The 21,394-nt window shown below is 42.4% G+C and overlaps 2 protein-coding genes across 3 annotated transcripts in view; one reads left to right on the top strand and one right to left on the bottom strand.

Moving 5' to 3' along the window:
* The window catches only part of smyd3 (SET and MYND domain containing 3), a 234,947-nt gene extending 223,965 nt beyond the window's left edge, over positions 1–10,982 (bottom strand). For both annotated transcript variants that reach the window (XM_036593329.1, XM_036593328.1), the window contains exon 1: positions 10,762–10,982. In XM_036593329.1, the coding sequence (XP_036449222.1) occupies positions 10,762–10,955 (194 nt within the window). In that variant the 5' untranslated portion in view covers positions 10,956–10,982. The remainder of the gene's footprint in view (positions 1–10,761) is intronic.
* Positions 10,983–12,267: 1,285 nt separating this feature from the next.
* tfb2m (transcription factor B2, mitochondrial) lies at positions 12,268–20,781 on the top strand. Its single transcript, XM_036594132.1, has 8 exons — positions 12,268–12,770; positions 14,194–14,285; positions 14,850–15,003; positions 16,307–16,455; positions 17,252–17,341; positions 17,423–17,485; positions 18,920–19,071; positions 20,110–20,781. The coding sequence occupies exons 1-8, from the start codon at positions 12,335–12,337 to the stop codon at positions 20,300–20,302; spliced, it is 1,329 nt and encodes a 442-aa protein (XP_036450025.1). The 5' UTR covers positions 12,268–12,334; the 3' UTR covers positions 20,303–20,781.
* Positions 20,782–21,394: the final 613 nt, after the last annotated feature.

Consider the following 21,394-nt stretch of genomic DNA (forward strand, 5'->3'; position numbering starts at 1 on the left):
GTTCTAAATAGAACCATAAACACTAAGACCCATTCGCATATCTAAATGGTTCTCTGCATGGTGAAATGGTTCTTTTGATTGATGGGGAATGTGCTGTACAGGTTCTATACAGAATTTTTTTTTTAAAAAAAGGGAACCAAAAAGAGTTCTGCTGTTGTGTACAAGCTTGACATCATAACAATACTAGAACCCTTTTTAGTGCTATATAGAACTGCTGAATATCTGGACACAAAATATTTGCATTTTAAAATGTTAGATTTCTCTGTAATGTGATCTTAGGTTTGTGTGTAGCTGCTCAGATGTGGAAACCCATTTCATGAAGCTCCTCATTAAGAGTTCTTGTGCTGATAGAGGATGGATGGTAAGTGTTTCAGCGCTCGGCAGCTCTGTGAGTTTGTGTGGTCTAGCGCCTTGTGGCTGAGCTGTTTCTGCTCCTGGATGGTTCCATTTGATTATATTAGCCCTTACAGTTGTCAGGGGCACTGCCAATAATTAGGAGGGGTGTCCACATACTTTTGGCCATGCCGTGTATGTACATGAAGAATATTGCAAATCTGCATCAATTCTCACATCGGTGCGTCTCTAGGAATTTCCTGCCTTAAAATTAGTGGCAACTTTCAATAAAACTGACTATGATTAAAACTGAAACTCCTGCAATTAAAAGAACGCTCCCTTCCAAATTGTGATTTCGATATTAAAAACTATTAATTGCTCAGCCCTTCCGTTTAGTGGACAGTAGAAAGTTATTCACAGGACATACAACCCCATTTCCAAAGTTGGGACGCTGTGCAGAATGTAAATAAAAATAGGATGCAATGATACACAAATCATGTAAACCATATTTTTTTTTTTTAAGAAAAATAGTACAAAGACAACATATCAAATGTTGAAACTGAGAAATTTTATTGTTTTTTGAACAATATTTGCCCATTTTGAATTTGATGCCAACAACACGTTCCAAAAAAGTTGGGACGGGGGCCTGTTTACCACTGAGTTTCATCACCTGCTCTTTTAACTACACTCTGTAAGTGTTTGTGAACTGAGGAGACACTGCTGTAGTTTAGAAAGTGAAATGTTTTCCTGTTCTTGTTTGATACAGGATTTCAGCTGATCATCAGTTCAGGGGCTCCTTTGTCATATTTTTCATTTCATAATGCGCCAAATGTTATCAGTGGTGACAGGTCTGGACTGCAGGCAGGTCAGTATAGCACCCGGACTCTCTTAATACAGAGCATACAAAATGTTGATTCGTCGGACCACAGGACACTTTTCCACCTCGCCTCCACTTGAAATGAGCCCATAGAGGGGCCCAGAGAAGGTGGCAGTGTTTCTGGATCCTGTTTATGTACAGTTTCTTCTTTGCGTTTCAGAGTTTTAACTTGCATTTGTGGATGCAGTGATGAACTGTTTTCACAGACAGTGGTTTTCAGAAGTGTTTGAGCCCATGCAGTGATTTCCACTACAGAATCATGTCTGTTTTTAATGCAGTGCTGCCTGAGGGCCCAAAGATCACAGCCAGCTAATACTGGTTTTTGGCCTCGTCCCTTACATACAGAGATTTCTCCAGATTCTCTGAATCTTTTAATGTTATTTTGTACCGTAGATGATGAGATCTTTGCTGTTTTACATTGAGAAACGTTCTTCTTGAATTGTTGCTCTATTTGATGGTGCAGTCTTTCACAGAGTGGTGAACCCTCCTCATCTTTACTTCTGAAAGACTCCGCCTCTCTGAGATGCTCTTTATACCCAATCATGTTACTGACCTGTTGTCAATCAACCACCAGGTGTTTTTTTTAGCATCACACAACTTTACCACCCTTTTGTTGCCCCTTTCAACTTATTTTGGAACGTGTTGTTGGCATCAAATTCAAAATGGGTATATAATCTTCAAAAAACAATAACATTTCTCAGTTTCAACACCTGATATGTTGTCTTTATACTATTTTCAATTATATATAGGGTTTAAATGATTTGCACATCATTGCATTTTGTTTTTATTTACATTTTGCACAGCGTCCCAACTTTCTTGGAAATGGGGTTGTACTTTAACTATGCAGAAATTCAGAAAAATTGGTGGAGTTCCCCTTTAACCGAGGCCTATGCTAACTCTGGGGTGAGAGGTTTCAGCAAAGTCCTGAAGCTGAATTGGATTTTCAGCCCATCCCAGAATTATTTAGACACACATGCTGCTTCCTGTTTACTCCAGAAGGTCAGGAGATATTACCTCTCGTAACGGCTGACAGATCCCGCTCGCGCCCTAAAGCCAGAGCAGATCAGCCCTAATTGTTTACATTGGAAGCTCGTGGCACAGCCGAACACACCGGAGCTTTCAGCGCTGCTGTGCGTCAAACAGCCTTCATCCGATTACGGCGCAATATCATTTATCTTCTGTGGCAAAAGGCCTTTACAGGACACGGCTATTAATATTCATCTGAACGCGCGCGTGGCTTTTAACACCGCGTGAGCGCCGATCTGTTCTGAGGAGCAGCCTCATTTCTCTTCAGTCGGGCCCGGCAGAGCGACTCCAACACAGAACCGCCTGCACAAACCCGGGACAGATCCGAATGACACTCTAACGCGGCCGGTCGGAGGACATTTATATGTCTCTGCCTATTCATATGGTGTTTCTCATAAACTGGCCAGAATTACAAGGTGGGTGTTTCTAATAAAGTGGCCAGTTAGTAGAAGGACAAAATGGGTGTTTCTAATATGGGTGTTTCTAATAAAGTGGCCAATTAGTAAATATACAAGGTGGGTGTTTCTAACGAAGTGGCCAGTTGGCTGAGTAGGCGGGGCTAAACTGCTGCAGGCTGAATGGAATTACGGAGAATATATTTTCTATAACGTGGCTACAGAAACGTGAGCGGCGCGATGGCAGAGTCATCCTCCATACCTGCAGAGAGACGTTACAGTGGTTACGTTCTCCTTATTAATGTGCTCATTTCGGGATCATGTTTCTGTGGCATTTCCTTTCATCCACAGAACGTTCCCAGGTGAGCGCCTGCTGACTGAACGCTGCACACGAGCCAAGAGAGCAGCAGGATTGAGGATACAGCGCACACTCTGTGTGTGTGTGTGTGTCTCTCCCTCTCCCTCTCTCTCTCCCTCTCTCTCTCTCTCTCTCTCTCAAGGCTGCACTTGGAAAAGCTTTGCGTAGGAGGCAATAATGACACACCTGAAAAATGATGAACAGCCTTTCACGCTGCCAGATTGAAGAAAGCAGATGGCAGCTCAAAACTCAGCAGGGAACCGGTGGCCGAAGCCCGGAATCATTCAATCTCAGGACAAATATCACCGCAAACAGTCCGTTTGCCGAGAGGCCGCCTGCAAGATTCCACTCTCAGATGAAAAACAGTACCTTTTGGGAAACAGAGAAGACCTAAACAGGATGGAGGATGGAAAAGAAAACTCTTCACAAACCCTACAAAATTCCTTCTCGGTCTGACTGTAGCCTGGCAAAATTCTGTCTCAACCCAACAGTGGCTCAAGAAAATTCCATCTGAACTCAACAAAATTGCATCCAGATCTCAAAAATTTCCAGATGGACCCGACAAAATTCCATCTAGAATTTACAGAGCAGAACTGACAGTGGTGTGACAAAACCCCACAAAATTCTGGAGGAACTTGATAAAATGCAGAAACGCAGGCCGAACATGACCGTAGCCCAACAAAATCCCGCCCCTACCTGACCGTAGCCCAACAAAATCCCGCCCCTACCTGACCGTAGCCCAACAAAATCCCACCTTTACCTGACCGTAGCCCAACAAATTCCGCCCCTACCTGACCGTAGCCCAACAAAATCCCGCCCCTACCTGACCGTAGCCCAACAAATTCCGCCCCTACCTGACCGTAGCCCAACAAATTCCACCCCTACCTGACCGTAGCCCAACAAAATCCCACCTTTACCTGACCGTAGCCCAACAAATTCCGCCCCTACCTGACCGTAGCCCAACAAAATCCCACCTTTACCTGACCATAGCCCAACAAATTCCGCCCCTACCTGACCGTAGCCCAACAAATTCCGCCCCTACCTGACCGTAGCCCAACAAAATCCCGGCCCTACCTGACCGTAGCCCAACAAATCCCGGCCCTACCTGACCGTAGCCCAACAAATTCCGCCCCTACCTGACCGTAGCCCAACAAAATCCCGCCCTACCTGACCATAGACCCAACAAAATTCTGCCCCTACCAGAATGTAGTCCAACAAAATTCCATACCAACCCAAATGTAAACTGACAAAATTCTATCCAAAAATAAACTGCAACCTGACAAAACTCCGACTCAACCCAACAGTGGCTCGACAGTTTCAATCCATACAAAATTCCATCCAGAAACGAAAAAAATTCCAGATGAACCACAAAAAAATCCCATCCAAACCTGAGAGTACTGAACAAAACTCCACTTAAAGCCCACAAAATTTCGCGAGATCTTGACAAAATGCCACTCGAAACCTGACGGTAAATAAACTGTAGCCTGACAAAATTCCATCACACCATCACTACAAGCTCAATAAATCACTGTTCAGGAAAACGTGGAATCCACAGTCACCACTGAAGACAAATGTTGGCCGTATTTCTCCTGTGAAATCCATTTCCTTATCAGTGGAAAAGACAGACAAACATTACTCAACACTGCCGTCAGTGAAATTTACATATTCCATTTGAAACCTTTTCAGAGAAGATTTGGCTGAATCCCAAAGTTCCTTCACCACCGAGTCTCACACTGAGCACGTTCCTGTTTTCCTGTAAGTTCCTATGATGTTGGACACGCATGGTTTAACAGGCAGCTGCTATTTTTAACTCTTATCAGTTACACAAACTCCATCACGTTAAACAGAGCGCAGAGCTCTCTGATCCTGAAACACTGGAGGAAACTGTGACAAAACAGCCGAACACTGACAGATTCCTGACACAGTGCACAGCGTTATGGTACCACTTCATATACGGCACCGTGCAAAAGTCAGAGACCCCCCTTTATTCATCGTATTCAGAGCAAAGAAGCAAAACACACATTTAACAGAAAATCACCCAGAATCCTCAGCAGCTAAATCGAATATCAGCCGTTTCTGTGTTCAGTGTGTCTCTCTTTACCTTCACTGCAGCTTCCAATCCAGTGATTTTCTTCTCTCTCAGAGATGAAAGCTTTAAGTGCTGTTTATCTGATGGGGGCAGTTTTGGGGTCGACCAGCTCTTCCAGGTGGTTGTTAGGAGACACATTTGCTCTGTAGCTTTAATCAGTTTTTGAACTTTAGGAGCCGTAATACAGAAACTATCTATCTCTAGTCGTAAGTTAAGATCTGACAGGTCAAGATAAGATTTTCAAATCTGATCTTGATTTAGGAAATCTTAACCTACACAATCGAAGTCGACAATCAGCTGATGTGTCTGTTGCCTAGCAACCGACCATACGCGCATAGCTGAAACGTAAACACGTCATCAAAATAAATAAATAATAATAATAAACTGTAAGGTGTGAATACTGTGAGAGCGCCCCCTGCTGTTTATCAGAGCGTCGCCGCTCCCCAGTTTCAGTCTCCATTTCCCAAATGCTTTAGCCGAGCGCGCTAACGTTACTCCTCCTAATAAACAGACACACGTTCAGCTCCGTCTCCTCATTATTCACCACCATCACTGTAATATTTCATCATCAACATTAACACACGAAGGTGATCAGAGGGGCGGTGGAGATCGAGTCTGCAGCGTCTGAGATCTTTAAAACGCAGAGTTAGAAAAGAAAATCATCTCACAGTGAAAGCAGCGTTTTACAGTAGAAATAAATGGAGCTCATGGCTGTGCGACCTTAATATGAACGCTAAGATCGGAATTCATGTGTTTTTTTTTCCCCCACCGCACCATCATTCAGCGTTACCATGGCAGCAGAGCCGAACAGAATTAAAGACTGTAAACATTTTTAAATAATTACTTTAATGAAGTTATTTAATGATCGTGTTGCCCTTTTCCCCCTGGAGCCCCTTAAAACAGAGCAGAGAAACAAACACTACCGTAAAAATGATCTATGAAGTCTGATTGTGAGGCTTCGTCTCAGGGCTGTATGATCTTTACACGCTTATATATTATTACACATATTTATACACGCTTATATGTTATTACACATATTTATACACTCTTATATGTTATTACACATATTTATACACTCATATGTTATTATACATATTTATACACTCATATATTTACTCTCGACCAAAAAACACAAAACTGGACTACTTTCAGCTGTAAACCTCTGATGCATAATTAAGACAGTAGATGTTAGAGGTGACAAAATATAACATTGCGATACTTCAAGCAATTTGTATGATACACAATATCACAATATTTATTTTCCAGAGAGCCAGTAGAGCTACATTTAAAAAAATACTATCAAAAACTGTGAAAACTGTTTGAACTGTCAAAAACTCTCTTTATACTGAAACATGCAGTTGGTCAGCGTCCACAAGCACTGACGATAAACACAATACGATCAGAAAAACCTATTTTATTGCACTGTGACATCATTTATCACGATAATGATATATATTGTCGTATTGCCCAGCTCTGCTGTTAGGATAAAGCAACAAATGATTTCCATTCAACAGAAAAGACAAACATACACACGTCTATGAGGAAACAGACAGAACAGCATTGATGCGTAACGGACGGAGGAAACATCAGTGCAGCACCATCTGACCAGACAGCAGCAGAAGGAGATGGACACCACAGAGAGAGAGAAGGTGAGGAGATGGTTCTCTGAGTTTAAGGTGCCACTGAAAGACAATCAGCTCAGAGAAGAGAGTCAAAGCACAAAACACAGACTGAACTCTGAGAATATCTCAGAAGGACTCGCCGTCTCTCTGCGCGGAGCTGCTAGTGAGCAACGAGGAGTGAACACTGCATTTTAAGGCCACTAAATGTGTAAAGCCCCCTGATATTCAGGGGTCCCGTGTTGTCTGTCTGCTAACTCTCTCTCCATAGCGGCGCTGATGCTTCAGCGTCAGTAAATGTCTGTTTTATCAGCTGTTCTTCTGTAGAGTCTCTGTTCTAGTGCGGTTCTGCGCTATTCCTCACAGTAACTGAGATCTTCCTCGTCTCCTCTTCTGTAGAGTCTCTGTTCTAGTGCGGTTCTGCGCTATTCCTCACAGTAACTGAGATCTTCCTCGTCTCCTCTTCTGTAGAGTCTCTGTTCTAGTGCGGTTCTGCGCTCTTCCTCACAGTAACTGAGATCTTCCTCGTCTCCTCTTCTGTAGAGTCTCTGTTCTAGTGCGGTTCTGCGCTCTTCCTCACAGTAACTGAGATCTTCCTCGTCTCCTCTTCTGTAGAGTCTCTGTTCTAGTGCGGTTCTGCGCTCTTCCTCACAGTAACTGAGATCCTCCTCGTCTCCTCTTCTGTAGAGTCTCTGTTCTAGTGCGGTTCTGCGCTCTTCCTCACAGTAACTGAGATCTTCCTCGTCTCCTCTTCTGTAGAGTCTCTGTTCTAGTGCGGTTCTGCGCTCTTCCTCACAGTAACTGAGATCTTCCTCGTCTCCTCTTCTGTCTTCAGTGTGAGAAATGAGGAACAGTCACTCTTCACTCCAAACTCTTGGGAAACTGGGCGAGTTTTCAGATTTACAGATCTGCTGCAGCTCATTGTAAAGTGTTTCAGAGGAATCCGGGCAGAGTTACAGTTTCTAGACTATGAAGGACCAACTGGGTGAACCAGTCTGCTACAGCGCCACCCTGAGGCAGAGCAGTGCTGCAGCTCTAGTTAGTTAAGAACACCAGAGACAGAAGCTGATTGTGGGAGAAGCAGATAAACAATCAGCTTCACTGAGTCTGGATTTGAGGGAACCCCTGTGGGTCAGAGGAGATCATGGAAGCTCAAACCCGATTAGCATGGTGCTAACTGGTGTTATGCTAATTGTTGGGCTGTCACTCCACCTGACACCTTTTCACACATTACTAAAAACAAACCTACTAAACAAAACCCTGCTTTTGATCAATTAAAATATATAATAATCAAAGCCGAGTGATCCTTCACTCAAAACAGGAAACATCTTTTGTTAAAGGCGATAATAAACACTATATGCAAACCTTTACCCTCTTAAAACTGCAGCACTCACACTTTCCTGCAACAGCTATGAATCACAACCACACCTTATTTCACACAGAGGGTGGAACAGAGCACAGAGCAAATAAAGAACAACAGCACCACCCAGTGGCCAGAGTGGAGAATCACCTTAACACAACACAAAACACTGCTTACCTGCTGATTTTCTACTACACAAGGTGGGGTTTCTAATAAAGTGGCCAGTTAGTGAATATATGAGGTGGGTGTTTCTAATAAAGTGGCCAGTCAGTGAATACATGAGGTGGGTGTTTCTGATAAAGTGGCCTGTTAGTGAATATATGAGGTGGGTGTTTCTAATAAAGTGGCCAGTTAGTGAATATATGAGGTACGTGTTTCTGATAAAGTGGCCGGTTAGTGAATATATGAGGAACATGTTTCTAATAAAGTGGCCAGTTAGTGAATATATGAGGTGGGTGTTTCTGATAAAGTGGCCAGTTAGTGAATATATGAGGTGGGTGTTTCTAATAAAGTGGCCAGTTAGTGAATATATGAGGTAGGTGTTTCTGATAAAGTGGCCTGTTAGTGAATATATGAGGTGGTTGTTTCTAATAAAGTGGCCAGTTAGTGAATATATGAGGTGGGTGTTTCTGATAAAGTGGCCAGTTAGTGAATATATGAGGTGGGTGTTTCTAATAAAGTGGCCAGTTAGTGAATATATGAGGTGTTTCTGATAAAGTGGCCAGTTAGTGAATGTATGAGGTGGGTGTTTCTGATAAAGTGGCCAGTTAGTGAATATATGAGGTAGGTGTTTCTGATAAAGTGGCCAGTTAGTGAATATATGAGGTACGTGTTTCTGATAAAGTGGCCAGTTAGTGAATATATGAGGTAGGTGTTTCTGATAAAGTGGCCAGTTAGTGAATATATGAGGTACATGTTTCTGATAAAGTGACCAGTTAGTGAATATATGAGGTAGGTGTTTCTGATAAAGTGACCAGTTAGTGAATATATGAGGTGGGTGTTTCTAATAAAGTGGCCAGTTAGTGAATATATGAGGAGGGTGTTTCTGATAAAGTGGCCAGTTAGTGAATATATGAGGTAGGTGTTTCTGATAAAGTGGCCTGTTAGTGAATATATGAGGTGGGTGTTTCTAATAAAGTGGCCAGTTAGTGAATATATGCGGTGGTTGTTTCTAATAAAGTGGCCAGTTAGTGCATATATGAGGTGGGTGTTTCTAATAAAGTGGCCAGTTAGTGAATATATGAGGTACGTGTTTCTGATAAAGTGGCCAGTTAGTGAATATATGAGGTGGGTGTTTCTAATAAAGTGGCCAGTCAGTGAATACATGAGGTGGGTGTTTCTGATAAAGTGGCCTGTTAGTGAATATATGAGGTGGGTGTTTCTAATAAAGTGGCCAGTTAGTGAATATATGAGGTACGTGTTTCTGATAAAGTGGCCGGTTAGTGAATATATGAGGTACATGTTTCTAATAAAGTGGCCAGTTAGTGAATATATGAGGTGGGTGTTTCTGATAAAGTGGCCAGTTAGTGAATATATGAGGTGGGTGTTTCTAATAAAGTGGCCAGTTAGTGAATATATGAGGTGTTTCTGATAAAGTGGCCAGTTAGTGAATATATGAGGTGGGTGTTTCTGATAAAGTGGCCAGTTAGTGAATATATGAGGTAGGTGTTTCTGATAAAGTGGCCAGTTAGTGAATATATGAGGTGGGTGTTTCTGATAAAGTGGCCAGTTAGTGAATATATGAGGTAGGTGTTTCTGATAAAGTGGCCAGTTAGTGAATATATGAGGTACGTGTTTCTGATAAAGTGACCAGTTAGTGAATATATGAGGTAGGTGTTTCTGATAAAGTGACCAGTTAGTGAATATATGAGGTGGGTGTTTCTAATAAAGTGGCCAGTTAGTGAATATATGAGGTGGGTGTTTCTGATAAAGTGGCCAGTTAGTGAATATATGAGGTAGGTGTTTCTGATAAAGTGGCCTGTTAGTGAATATATGAGGTGGGTGTTTCTAATAAAGTGGCCAGTTAGTGAATATATGCGGTGGTTGTTTCTAATAAAGTGGCCAGTTAGTGCATATATGAGGTGGGTGTTTCTAATAAAGTGGCCAATTAGTGAATATATGAGGTGGGTGTTTCTAATAAAGTGGCCAGTTAGTGAATATATGAGGTGTTTCTGATAAAGTGGCCAGTTAGTGAATATATGAGGTGGGTGTTTCTAATAAAGTAGCCAGTTAGTGAATATATGAGGTAGGTGTTTCTGATAAAGTGGCCAGGTAGTGAATATATGAGGTACGTGTTTCTGATAAAGTGGCCAGTTAGTGAATATATGAGGTAGGTGTTTCTGATAAAGTGGCCTGTTAGTGAATATATGAGATGAGTGTTTCTGATAAAGTGGCCAGTTAGTGAATATATGAGGTAGGTGTTTCTGATAAAGTGGCCAGTTAGTGAATATATGAGGTAAGTGTTTCTGATAAAGTGGCCAGTTAGTGAATATATGAGGTGGGTGTTTCTGATAAAGTGGCCAGTTAGTGAATACATGAGGTACATGTTTCTGATAAAGTGGCCAGTTAGTGAATATATGAGGTGGGTGTTTCTAATAAAGTGGCCAGTTAGTGAATATATGAGGTGGGTGTTTCTAATAAAGTGGCCAGTAAACCCGATCCTCCAGCAGGAGGCGCTGTGTGATTGTTTATGTAATAAACTCACGTGCGGACGCAGTTGTGGCACGCGGTCTGCAGGAACTTCCTCGCGATGCAGAATGCAAAAGGCGCGCTGCTCTTAGTGTCGCCTCCTTTGATGTGTTTGAGCTGTATCACCGCTCCTGCTTTGATCTCACCGACCGCGCGCAGTCCGTTTCCCGCCCGTGCACTAATAAACCTCTCCCCGTGCGCCGCCATCATGTTCAGGAACGACAGAGACGCTGGCGGAGTTCGGACTTTCAAAATAAAAGCCCTCTGAGGCTTTGGGGGCTTTTATTTTGTAACGCCCACCGTTGCGTCGCCCGAGAGTGACGCAGTGGGCGCGCGCCTGGACCGAGGGTCACAGCAGACGGCGGTGTGCACGCGCACCGAGACGCAGCCGCACGCGGAGACCTTCACCTTCATCACCATAACACTCGGCATCATCACCATCACCTGTCCGATCAGCCGGTGATCACCCTCAGGTGAGTGCAGCCTCGCGCTGTCATCACACCGTCACCCAGCGCGTGACTGATCAGCATCATTACACTGACCGTGCAAACACTGATATTATTAGCCTGTATCGATGATCAGAGCGGCTTCTTTTATAGTTATGATTTTATAATGTAAGTGATTATCGATCAGCTCAGCGCTGAAGCTGAGTGTATATTTATCTTCAACGTCATGTTCATCAAAGTGTTTTATTATTATATCTAATTAGAGTTAATTAGTGTTAAACACACACACACACACACACACACACACCAGAGGGATTGAAACACAGCAACAGGGAAAAGTGACTCTGACCACTATTAAAGGGAAATTACACCCATTTTTCTAAATTTCAGCTCAGTGGTTAAAAGTGAGATTCAGAGTGGTTTGGTGTGAAATGGTTCAGATGTCTTTACAGTGGTGGTGATAGGAACCAGGGGTCGCCATGACTACAACACAAATATAGACATTTTATTTACTATCCAGAACCACCAGTGAACCTACACGAGTCTTCTGAGTTTATATGGAATGTTGATGATGGAAAATAGTGGAAAATCTGAAATAATAAGTTTTCTTTGGGGACTATTTTGCCTCACAGCGCCCTGCATGTATCCCTCCACCATGAATGGAGTTTAAGTTCTCTAAACTATCATAAAACAGTGTCTCAGTCATCAGGCAGTGAATTCATAACCATTTCATGTAGGAACTTTCTGTGAGGGAGCTTTTAGAGGTGGACGTCTGGTTCCTATCACCACCACTGTGAACAGTTCTGACTCGGTAAGTTTATCTAGAACAGAGCGTTTCACACCAAACCACTCTGAACCGCTCTGAACCGCTCTGTTTACATCTTAACCATTTAGTTATGTAGGAACTTTGAAAACTTGGTGAAATTCCCCTTTAAAAGTTATTTTGCTTTTAAAATGATGTTTTTGAAGGATTTAGTAACAAAATATTTGTGTATTTTGTCTGTTTGGCCCTCAGCCCACCACAAACACCACCCCCCCACCATTGGCAGAAGGTTTAGACCCCCCCGATCTGGACTGTATCATAGTTTTTGCTGAAAATTAAAAGAAAATGTTTTGTTCTCCTTCCAGGACCTGCAGCTCAGTATGGCATTGTGTGGTGGATGCAGGGTTCTGGTTCTGGCCGTGCGGAGTGTGCATGTTTCGGCCCGGTCTGCTCCAGCGCTCGCCCAGCCGGTCAGAGCGTTCTCCTCTTCGTCTCGGGTTTGCTCTCTGGACTCATTCTCCTCGGGTCAGAGGAGGGTTCCGGCAGCCGGGGTGAAGACCGAGAGGACCTGTCCATCCGTGAGCAGCGCCCAGAGGAACCTGTCGGCCGTGGCCGTGTCCCTGCAGGTTCAGCGCCGGCCCCTCTGCAGGTACGACCTGCTAGACCTGGGAGAGGTGGAGGAAAACACACGCAAAGCACTCGCCTGTAAACACCTGAGGAGGTTCATCATAGACCCAAACCTGGCCAGAGTGGTGGCCGAGCACCTTTCACAGGACATAGAGGACGGCAAAGCGGTCATCTTCGAGTGTAATCCAGGTGTGTGCTGGCAGTAATATAGTACCCCACCAAGTACTGTGGTGCTAAAAGTACACCTAAATCCTCACTCGCCTAAAACTTTATTCATTTATCCACTGATTCTTCAAAATTCCTCATGCTTAGTTGGTTAAGATGTAAACAGAGCGGTCGTTCAGAGCGGTTCAGAGTGGTTTGGTGTGAAACGCTCTGTTCTAGATAAACTTACCGAGTCAGAACTGTTCACAGTGGTGGTGATAGGAACCAGATGTCCACCTCTAAAAGCTCCTCACAGAAAGTTCCTACAGTAAATGGTTATGAATTCACTGCCTGATGACTGAGACACTGTTTTATGATAGTTTAGAGAACTTAAACTCCATTCATGGTGGAGGGATACATGCAGGGCGCTGTGAGGCAAAATAGTCCCCAAAGAAAACTTATTATTTCAGATTTTCCACTATTTTCCATCATCAACATTCCATATAAACTCAGAAGACTCGTGTAGGTTCTCTGGTGGTTCTGGATGGTAAGTACATTCGCTGTATTTAGAGATGTAAATGTAGTGGTTCTTTTTTTATATGCGTGTCTTCTTTAAAGAACCATCTATTGAAATGTTCTTTAGGTGAAAGTGCGTTCCTACTTCTTAAGAATCGTCCTGTCTTTCCACTACATTCTTAAAAAAGATGGTTCCTCAAGGGTTCTTTAGGAAAGAAAATGGTTCTATATACAACCTCGAACGCTCAAAAAACCCTTTGCATGATTAAAGGGTTCTTTGCATCATGAAAGTGTTCTTCAGAATGATGGAAAATGCATGAATTACATGGTTCTATATAGAACTTTTTGAAAAAGGGTTCTGTGGAGCACCCAAAGGGGTTCTTCTATTTATAAAAGTTTGACATTGTAACAATACAAGAACCCTTTTTGGTGCTGTATAGAACCATTTTCAAAAAGGTTCTATGTAGAACCCTCTACAGCACATTCTGCATTAATCAACAAAGAACGCTTTCATGATGCAAAGACCAACTAAATCATGCAACATGTTCTTTGAATGTTCATGATTCTACATAGAAACATTTGCTGTACTAAAGAACCCTTGAAGAACCATCCTTTTTAGGAGTGTAGAGAGCGGAATGATTGTGTAACAGGACATTTCTCAGCCTAGACCTCAGCCTAGACCTCAGCCTTTCACAGTTACCACTGTTTTTGTTTTTGCACCATTCAGCCTTAATTTCTTTTCATGTTCAAATTAATTTGGTCGTTTTGATGAACCTGGATTTTAGTGTTCTCCTCTCCGTGTTCCGTGTGAAGCTCGATGTTCCTTTGGAAACATTCCTCCTTATTTACGTCCACTGAGGAAGTACAGTTGTTTTCTCCCACTGATCTCCGATGATTCACAGTTCCTGTACTGTTTTTTTCACTAACCCTTGGGCCGTTATTTGTTCCGCAGGTCCTGGAGTGTTGACCCGCACGCTGCTGAACTGCGGCGCTCAGAGAGTGGTGGCGCTAGAGAGCGATAAAGCCTTCCTACCTGACCTGCGGGTGAGAGAGCACTCTGACTTGAGCAGGATTTTGTATCTTAAAAAAAGATCCTTCAAGGGTTCTTTAGTAAAGACACTGGTTCTATATAGAACCATGAACACTTAAAGAACCATCTGCATGCTTAAATGGTTCTCTGCATGGTGAAATTCTTCTTCAGATTGATGGTGAGCGTGCTGTGTATGGTTCTATTTAACACCAAAAAGGGTTCTGCTATTATGATGTCAAGCTTATAACTATAGAAGACTCTTTTTGGTACTATATAGAACGTTTTTCAAAATGGTTCTGTATAGAACCACATACAACACGTTCTCCACCAATCTGAAGAACGGTCTTTTTCTAAGAGTGATAATTCAGTTCAGCTGTGATTCTTTAGGATGTGATCTAGTTTTTCTAATAAAATGCACTGAATACAGTAATACAGCAGGAGGCGCTGTTCACACAGTAGTGGAACATACACAACAAAAACACTCCAAGCTTTTTAACGTGTGTAAATCAGTGCAGGTGAGTATCGCCTCCTGCAGATGGCGACATTTCTACCCCTTCAGCTCTGTACTGGTGTTTCAGGCTCTGGAGAACAATCTGGAAGGCCAGCTGGAGGTGGTCCACTGTGACTTCTTTAAGCTGGACCCCATCGGCCAGGGCAGCATGAAGCCCCCAGCCATGTACTCGGAGAAACTCTTCACGGATCTCGGCATCTCCGAAGTGCCCTGGACAGCAGGTCAGTGCCGGAGAACGAACAAAATAAAAACAGTGATAGTGTTGTTCCGGTCCAGTGTTCCACCCCCTGTCTGCAGAACTGCAACTATAATGTGTTCTCATGTTCAGCAGCGTTCGGCTGTTTTCACTCCTACAAGTTTAGAACCACTAAAGAACTCTGTACCACACACCTGCGTCCTGTCGTCATCACCTGTGTGGGCTGCGTCTCCCTGTACTGGACACTGATTGGTTTGTACACTTAGCAAAAAGAGTTCTGTAAAGTACCAAAAAAGGCTTCTCTGGCTTGTAAGAATAGTGGAACCCTTTTTGGTGCGCCATTTTCTTTACTGTAGAACCCTTGAGGAACCCTCTTTTGTAAAAGTGGAGGAGCAGGTGTCTGATGTTGGCGTGTGGTCAGTCAGCGGGCAGCCTTTTCTGTTTGAATAGAGAGAAATTAATATCCTCTCTGTCTCATCCTCTCAGAGAACAAACACAATAAAACCGTAATAGTGTTCTCCCCCGTGACTATAACGCGTCACAGAACCGAGGTCCATGTTTTGTTACACTGTGTACGTCCAGTTAGTTTTGGTTTCACAGTGCAGTTTAGTGAGCGCACTGAAGGACTCTGTAGGACACACGGTAGGGCTGCACGATACTGATGGAAAATGCGATGTTGGATAAAGCTGGCAGATTTCACGATGATGATGATGATACGAGAAGAGCTACATTACTATTGAAGTAATAGATATAGAAATGTCTGATATGTAAATATAAAGGGCTGGATGCGCGGACATTTTTGCAGATGTGTAAACACAGATCTAACTAATGAAATGAAACACTGAAAACTGCTCACATCAGAACTGAGAGCACATTTTTTTGTGCACTGCAGGGCTGAGAAACTGTCAGCATCACCAACAGCTTTTTCTACAATGGGCTACAAAACCAAATAAATCTATATTTATTATTTATATAAACACCCAAGAACAAATACATATTCTTGTTTCATTCATGTTTTGTTTAGTTATTAAATTTTGTGCCGGGTTGTATTTAGTGTAAAATAACATTCATGCTTTTGGCTGAGTGTAGTTTGGCCCCGTGTTCTTAGTTGGTCCGGGACTCTTATTTTGAAGGACTTTGCCCAGGGGGGTAAGGGAGCGAGCCCAGCTGGCTTGCGGAAAGCAGTAGAGCCTGAACAGCCTGTGTGCTGCATGTTTCCGCTTTACTGCAGCTGCTCTGAGTTGAATCTCCATTAAAGCTGAGTTGTGGGGTTGTTGTGTCGTTTGAGCTCTGAAGTTAAGGTGCGGTCGTGTTGTGTGTCTGAGCAGACGTTCCGGTGAAGGTGGTGGGGATTTTCTCCCAGAGGAACGAGAGGAACATGCTGTGGAAGCTCGTCTACGCTCTGTTCGAACGCCTGTCCATCTTCCGCTACGGACGCGTGGAGCTGATCATGTTCATCAGCGAGAAAAACTACTCAGTGAGTTTTTGACGGCGGCCTCAGCCTTTATATGCAGATTGCTGGTCAGTAGCACCCTGTGACCTGTGACCCTCTGCCCCCAACACTGTCCATTTTTAGATAAGTATGGAAGCTCATTTCTGCTACTTACAGTAAAAAAATCTGGCACCTAATTGTTATTTTTCATTATTAAGTGAATTGCAATGCCATTATTTTGAGATACTGACTCATTATTCTGAGATGATAAGTCTTATTTTGAGACACTGTCTCATTATTCTCAGATAATGTCTTATTTGAGACACTGTCTCGTTATTCTGAGATAATGTCTTATTTTGAGACACTGTCTCATTATTCTGAAACACTAGGTCTTATTTTGAGATACTGTCTCGTTATTCTGAGATACTAAGTCTCATTTTGAGATGAGATTTGTTATTTTGTTATATCTTTGTTTATCTTTGTATCTTGAAAGCATAAAACTTCTCAAAATAACACAAATGTTTCTCAGCATAATGACTCAGTTTCTCAATATAGCAATTCACTTAATAATGGAAAAAAATAATTAGGTGCTGATTTTTTATATGAAGTGGCAGGAAAGATCAGTTTCCAAAAACAGATCAAAATATATATTTAATTTAAATATTTTGTCAAGATAGTGTTTTGGCAGATAGACAGCTTGTTAGATAGATAGAAATATAATTCAATAGAAAATAAATAATAGGTAAATTGAATTTTGTGTGTGTGTGTGTGTGTGTGTGTGTGTGTGTGTGTGTGTGTGTGCGTGTGTGTGTGTGTGCGTGTGTGTGTGTGTGTGTTGCAGAAGCTGGTGGCCCAGCCTGGGAACAATAAAAGCTACCAGGCTGTGAGCGCGCTCTTCCAGATGTCCTGCAACATCGAGCTGCTGCACCAGGTCAGACACGCTTCAGTCAGAGTGATATAAACTTACAGCAGTTCAGAAAATAATGTGTCTCTCTTCCGTCTGAATCTCCAGGAGCCGTGGTCCTCCTTCGTTACCACATCGAGGTGCGGTGGGCTGAGCATTCCCAAAAGCACTGTGAGTGGACGTCATACTTAACACTCATACACTTAACATATTCACCAACTGACCACTTCATTAAACTCCACCTCCTTGTTTCTACACTCACTGTCCACTTCATCAGCTCTACTGACCGTATAGTTTCAGTCTGTAGTTCTACAGTTACAGACTGTAGTCCATCTGTTTCTCTGATACTTTGTTACCCTGTTCTTCAGTGGTCAGGACCCCCATGGACCCTCACAGAGCAGGTACTATCTGGGTGGTGGATCATCCTCAGCACTGCAGTAACACTGACGTGGTGGTGGTGTGTTAGTGTGTGTTGCGCTGGTACGAGTGGATCAGACACAGCAGTGCTGCTGGAGTTTTTAAACACTGTGTCCACTCACTGTCCACTCTATTAGACACTCCTACCTTGTCAGTCCACCTTGTAGATGTAAAGTCAGAGACGATAGCTCATCTGCTGCTGCACAGTTTGTGTTGGTCATCCTCTAGTCCTTCATCAGTGGTCACAGGACGCTGCCCACAGGACGCTGTTGGCTGGATATTTTTGGTTGGTGGACAATTCTCAGTCCAGCAGGGACACTGAGGTGTTTAAAACTCCAGCAGCACTGCTGTGTCTGATCCACTCTGACCAGCACAACACACACTAACACACCACCACCACGTCAGTGTTACTGCAGTGCTGAGAATGACCCACCACCCAAATGAAGTCCTGGAATAAGCTTGATTTTCAGTGAGTAAATACTAGTAGGAGTAATTAGAGTTCTGCGATATGGCAAAAGGAATAACATTGCGATAATATCACGTGTGTCAAGAAATCTCCATGGCACATGATTTATCACGATATTTATATTTTCAGGAATCTGATCAGTTGGAACAGAGAAAAAAGAGCCAGTAGAGCAACGTTTTTAAAAATACTATAAAAACTGTGATTTTTTATTCAGTATTTGTCACTAAATCAGTTAAATGGACAAGTTTTTTCTCTCTGTATAATGAATCATGCAGTTGGTCAGTGTCTACAAGCACTGATGATATACACTATATGATCAGAAAAGCTTATTGTATTGTATTGTGACATAATTTATCGCAATATAAATATATATAGTCGTATTGCCCAGATCTAAGAGTAATAATAACATTACTAGGAATATATTATGAACTTGTAATGCATTATTGCAGTTTATGTATATAATGTTATAATATTATTTAAAAAGCTCTTTTTAGACATTAAATGGCAGCCCAGTGTGCATCACAGAGAAAGAGTGTAATAAAGAATTAATACAATGAACAAAAGTTAAAAATAAAATATTAATATATATATATATATATATATATATATATATATATATATATATTTGTGTATCATGAGATGAGCTAAACTGATTAAAAGCTGTTTGTTTAAATGACTGTAATTGTTTGCTAAGTGTTTTTGTCTGCTGTCTGTTGCTGTAGGTGGTGCCGAATGATCACCTGTGTCTGGTGCGGATCACTCCCCGAGTCGATTTATTCACTTCCACCGTCACTCCGTTCAACAGCAGCACTCTGGTCGTGATGGTCAAACAGTGTCTGGCGAAAAGGAGAGGAAAACTCATCGAAAAGCTCAAGTAGGTGAAAAATAGGGTCATAATAAATCAGCGGTCAGTATTTATCAGGAACAGGAAATTTAATTATCATTATTATTATTATTATTGGTCCAGTGTTTCCTGTGGATCGAGAGGTTGTTTAGTGTGGAGGGTGAAGTTTCTGATAGAACACTTGATAATTATATAAATTATATAGGCTAGTTTATTTTTTCAGTGACAGTTCTTAGTGTTTTTATTTCAAATTAAAACCTTCGTGGTTCAACGTCAAGGTCACAGATTCAGTTTGAGTCGCGGTTAGAACAGTTCAGTTTAGCATGTCCGGTGTTCTGACCTCAGGAGAACCATGAAAATGTGGATTTATTATAATAATGTTTATTTATTTGAACAAAAATTAAGTATAAACTCAAGTTGAAGGACAAAGGTTTCTCTGGGTGTCTAAGTAGATGCCTGTTTAATTTGAAATTAGTCTGAAAAGTCGGGCAGCGCAACCAGTCAGTCAGATGGAGATATCTTTCCAACCTCTATCAGAATAACCAGGCTTTTCTTGTTACTGTGCCTTTAAGACTGATATGTGTAAATGAGCCCTGTTCTGATTGGCTGTCCTGTACTGTGCCTAATTCAAAAAGCAGTCCAGGCTGGAGCCCTTCCTTAGAACTGTGTAATAGTCAGTGCTCCCTATAATTATAAGGGGAATTCCACCATTTTTTAGAATTCCCCCATAACTCAGTGTTTGAGGTGTAATCAGAGTGATTCAGAGTGGTTTGGTGTGAAATGGTTCAGATGTCTTTACAGTGGTGGTGATAGGAACCAGGGGTCGCCATGACTACAACACATATATAGACATTTTATTTACTATCCAGAACCACCAGTGAACCTACACGAGTCTTCTGTGAACGGTTCTGACTCGTTAAGTTTATCTAGAACAGAGCGTTTCACACCAAACCACTCTGAACCGCTCTGTTTACATCTTAACCAGTTAATTAAGCAGATATTTTGCTCTTCCAAACTGTTTTCAGCTATTTAAAGTCCCTGCTGATGTTCTCGATCTTCCCTTTGCAGCTCATGGAGTCCAGGCATCGGTCAGGACCTGCTTGGTCAGATCGGGCTGAGTGAGGACGTCCTGACCGGTCAGGTTTATCCGGATCAGTACAAGCATCTGTTCGAGCTGATGGAGAAATCGGAGCAGTTCACTCAGAGCTGGCTTTATTCCGAAATTCTGGAGAACACCAAGAACACAGGCCGCGGATCATAGCACGGACGGGTGCACGCACCGTTTCCATGGAAACCGGGGAGAAGGAGCCAGAGAGACAGTTCTGAAGCATGCGAGATGTGTTTGACTGCTTGAGTTCAGCTCATTATCACGTCTGCGGTATTCGCCAGTTAGACCCTCTGATTGGCTGGAGGAACGATAGTGATATTTAGCCAAAGAGCATTAGCACCTGTGCTAGTGTAGCGTGCGCTCGGCTCAGCTGTGCTTTGGTTAAGCGTTCAGAACGTGTTTAAATATTTAATACCAAAAACAAACCTGTAGGGCTGATAAACACACGTGTCCATACTGAGGTTATAACGCTATGTAGCGCAGTTACAGAACAGCTTTCAATATTAATAAACACCTATTGGTGAATCACTGAGTGTGTTTACATGCACTCAATAATCCGATAACTGCAGAAAATCAGATTTCATCAGTAATCCGATCAACACGTTTATATGCACTTGAGTAATCAGATAATGGGGAAACCCCAGGTCTACATGAGTCAGACAGTAATCAGATTTCTGCTTTGAAACCAGCCAATAAACTCACAGAAGACGAGACGTAAACGTAACGTAACACTCAAACTTCATGCTGCGGCTTTTTTTTTAAACGTCGCGCCGCTTTAGCTGAAAATATGAACAAACATCATCTAGAAGATGAAGAATATTTAAATCCTTTATTCCATGTTTGGCTTCATTTTGTTGCGTCTCACGACATCCACCGTCTGATCTCGCGCTGCGCAGACTGAGAAATCTGATGGAAATCAGAGTAAGAGTTTACATGCACTGAAAAATCTGATTACTGAGCTAAAATCCAGCCTCTTTATCAGATTCCTTAATCGGATTTCTAGATCGGAGTATGGAGTTTACATGACCATTTGAATAAACGGATAACTGCAGAAATCCGATTATGATCGGATTATTTAGTGCATGTATACGCACTCAGTGTTCTGGCATGGTTAAAGGAACGTTCCGGCATTTTTCAGCCTAATGTCTGTTCCGTATCTGTCCACAGGCTCAGCTACCGCAGACAGTAATTTCCCCGAACCTGGAAACAAACAGAACCCAATTGGTCAGAATTACAATAGAAGTC

This window comes from Colossoma macropomum, unplaced genomic scaffold (genome assembly GCF_904425465.1).
Source record: "Colossoma macropomum unplaced genomic scaffold, Colossoma_macropomum, whole genome shotgun sequence".
NCBI lineage: Eukaryota > Metazoa > Chordata > Actinopteri > Characiformes > Serrasalmidae > Colossoma > Colossoma macropomum.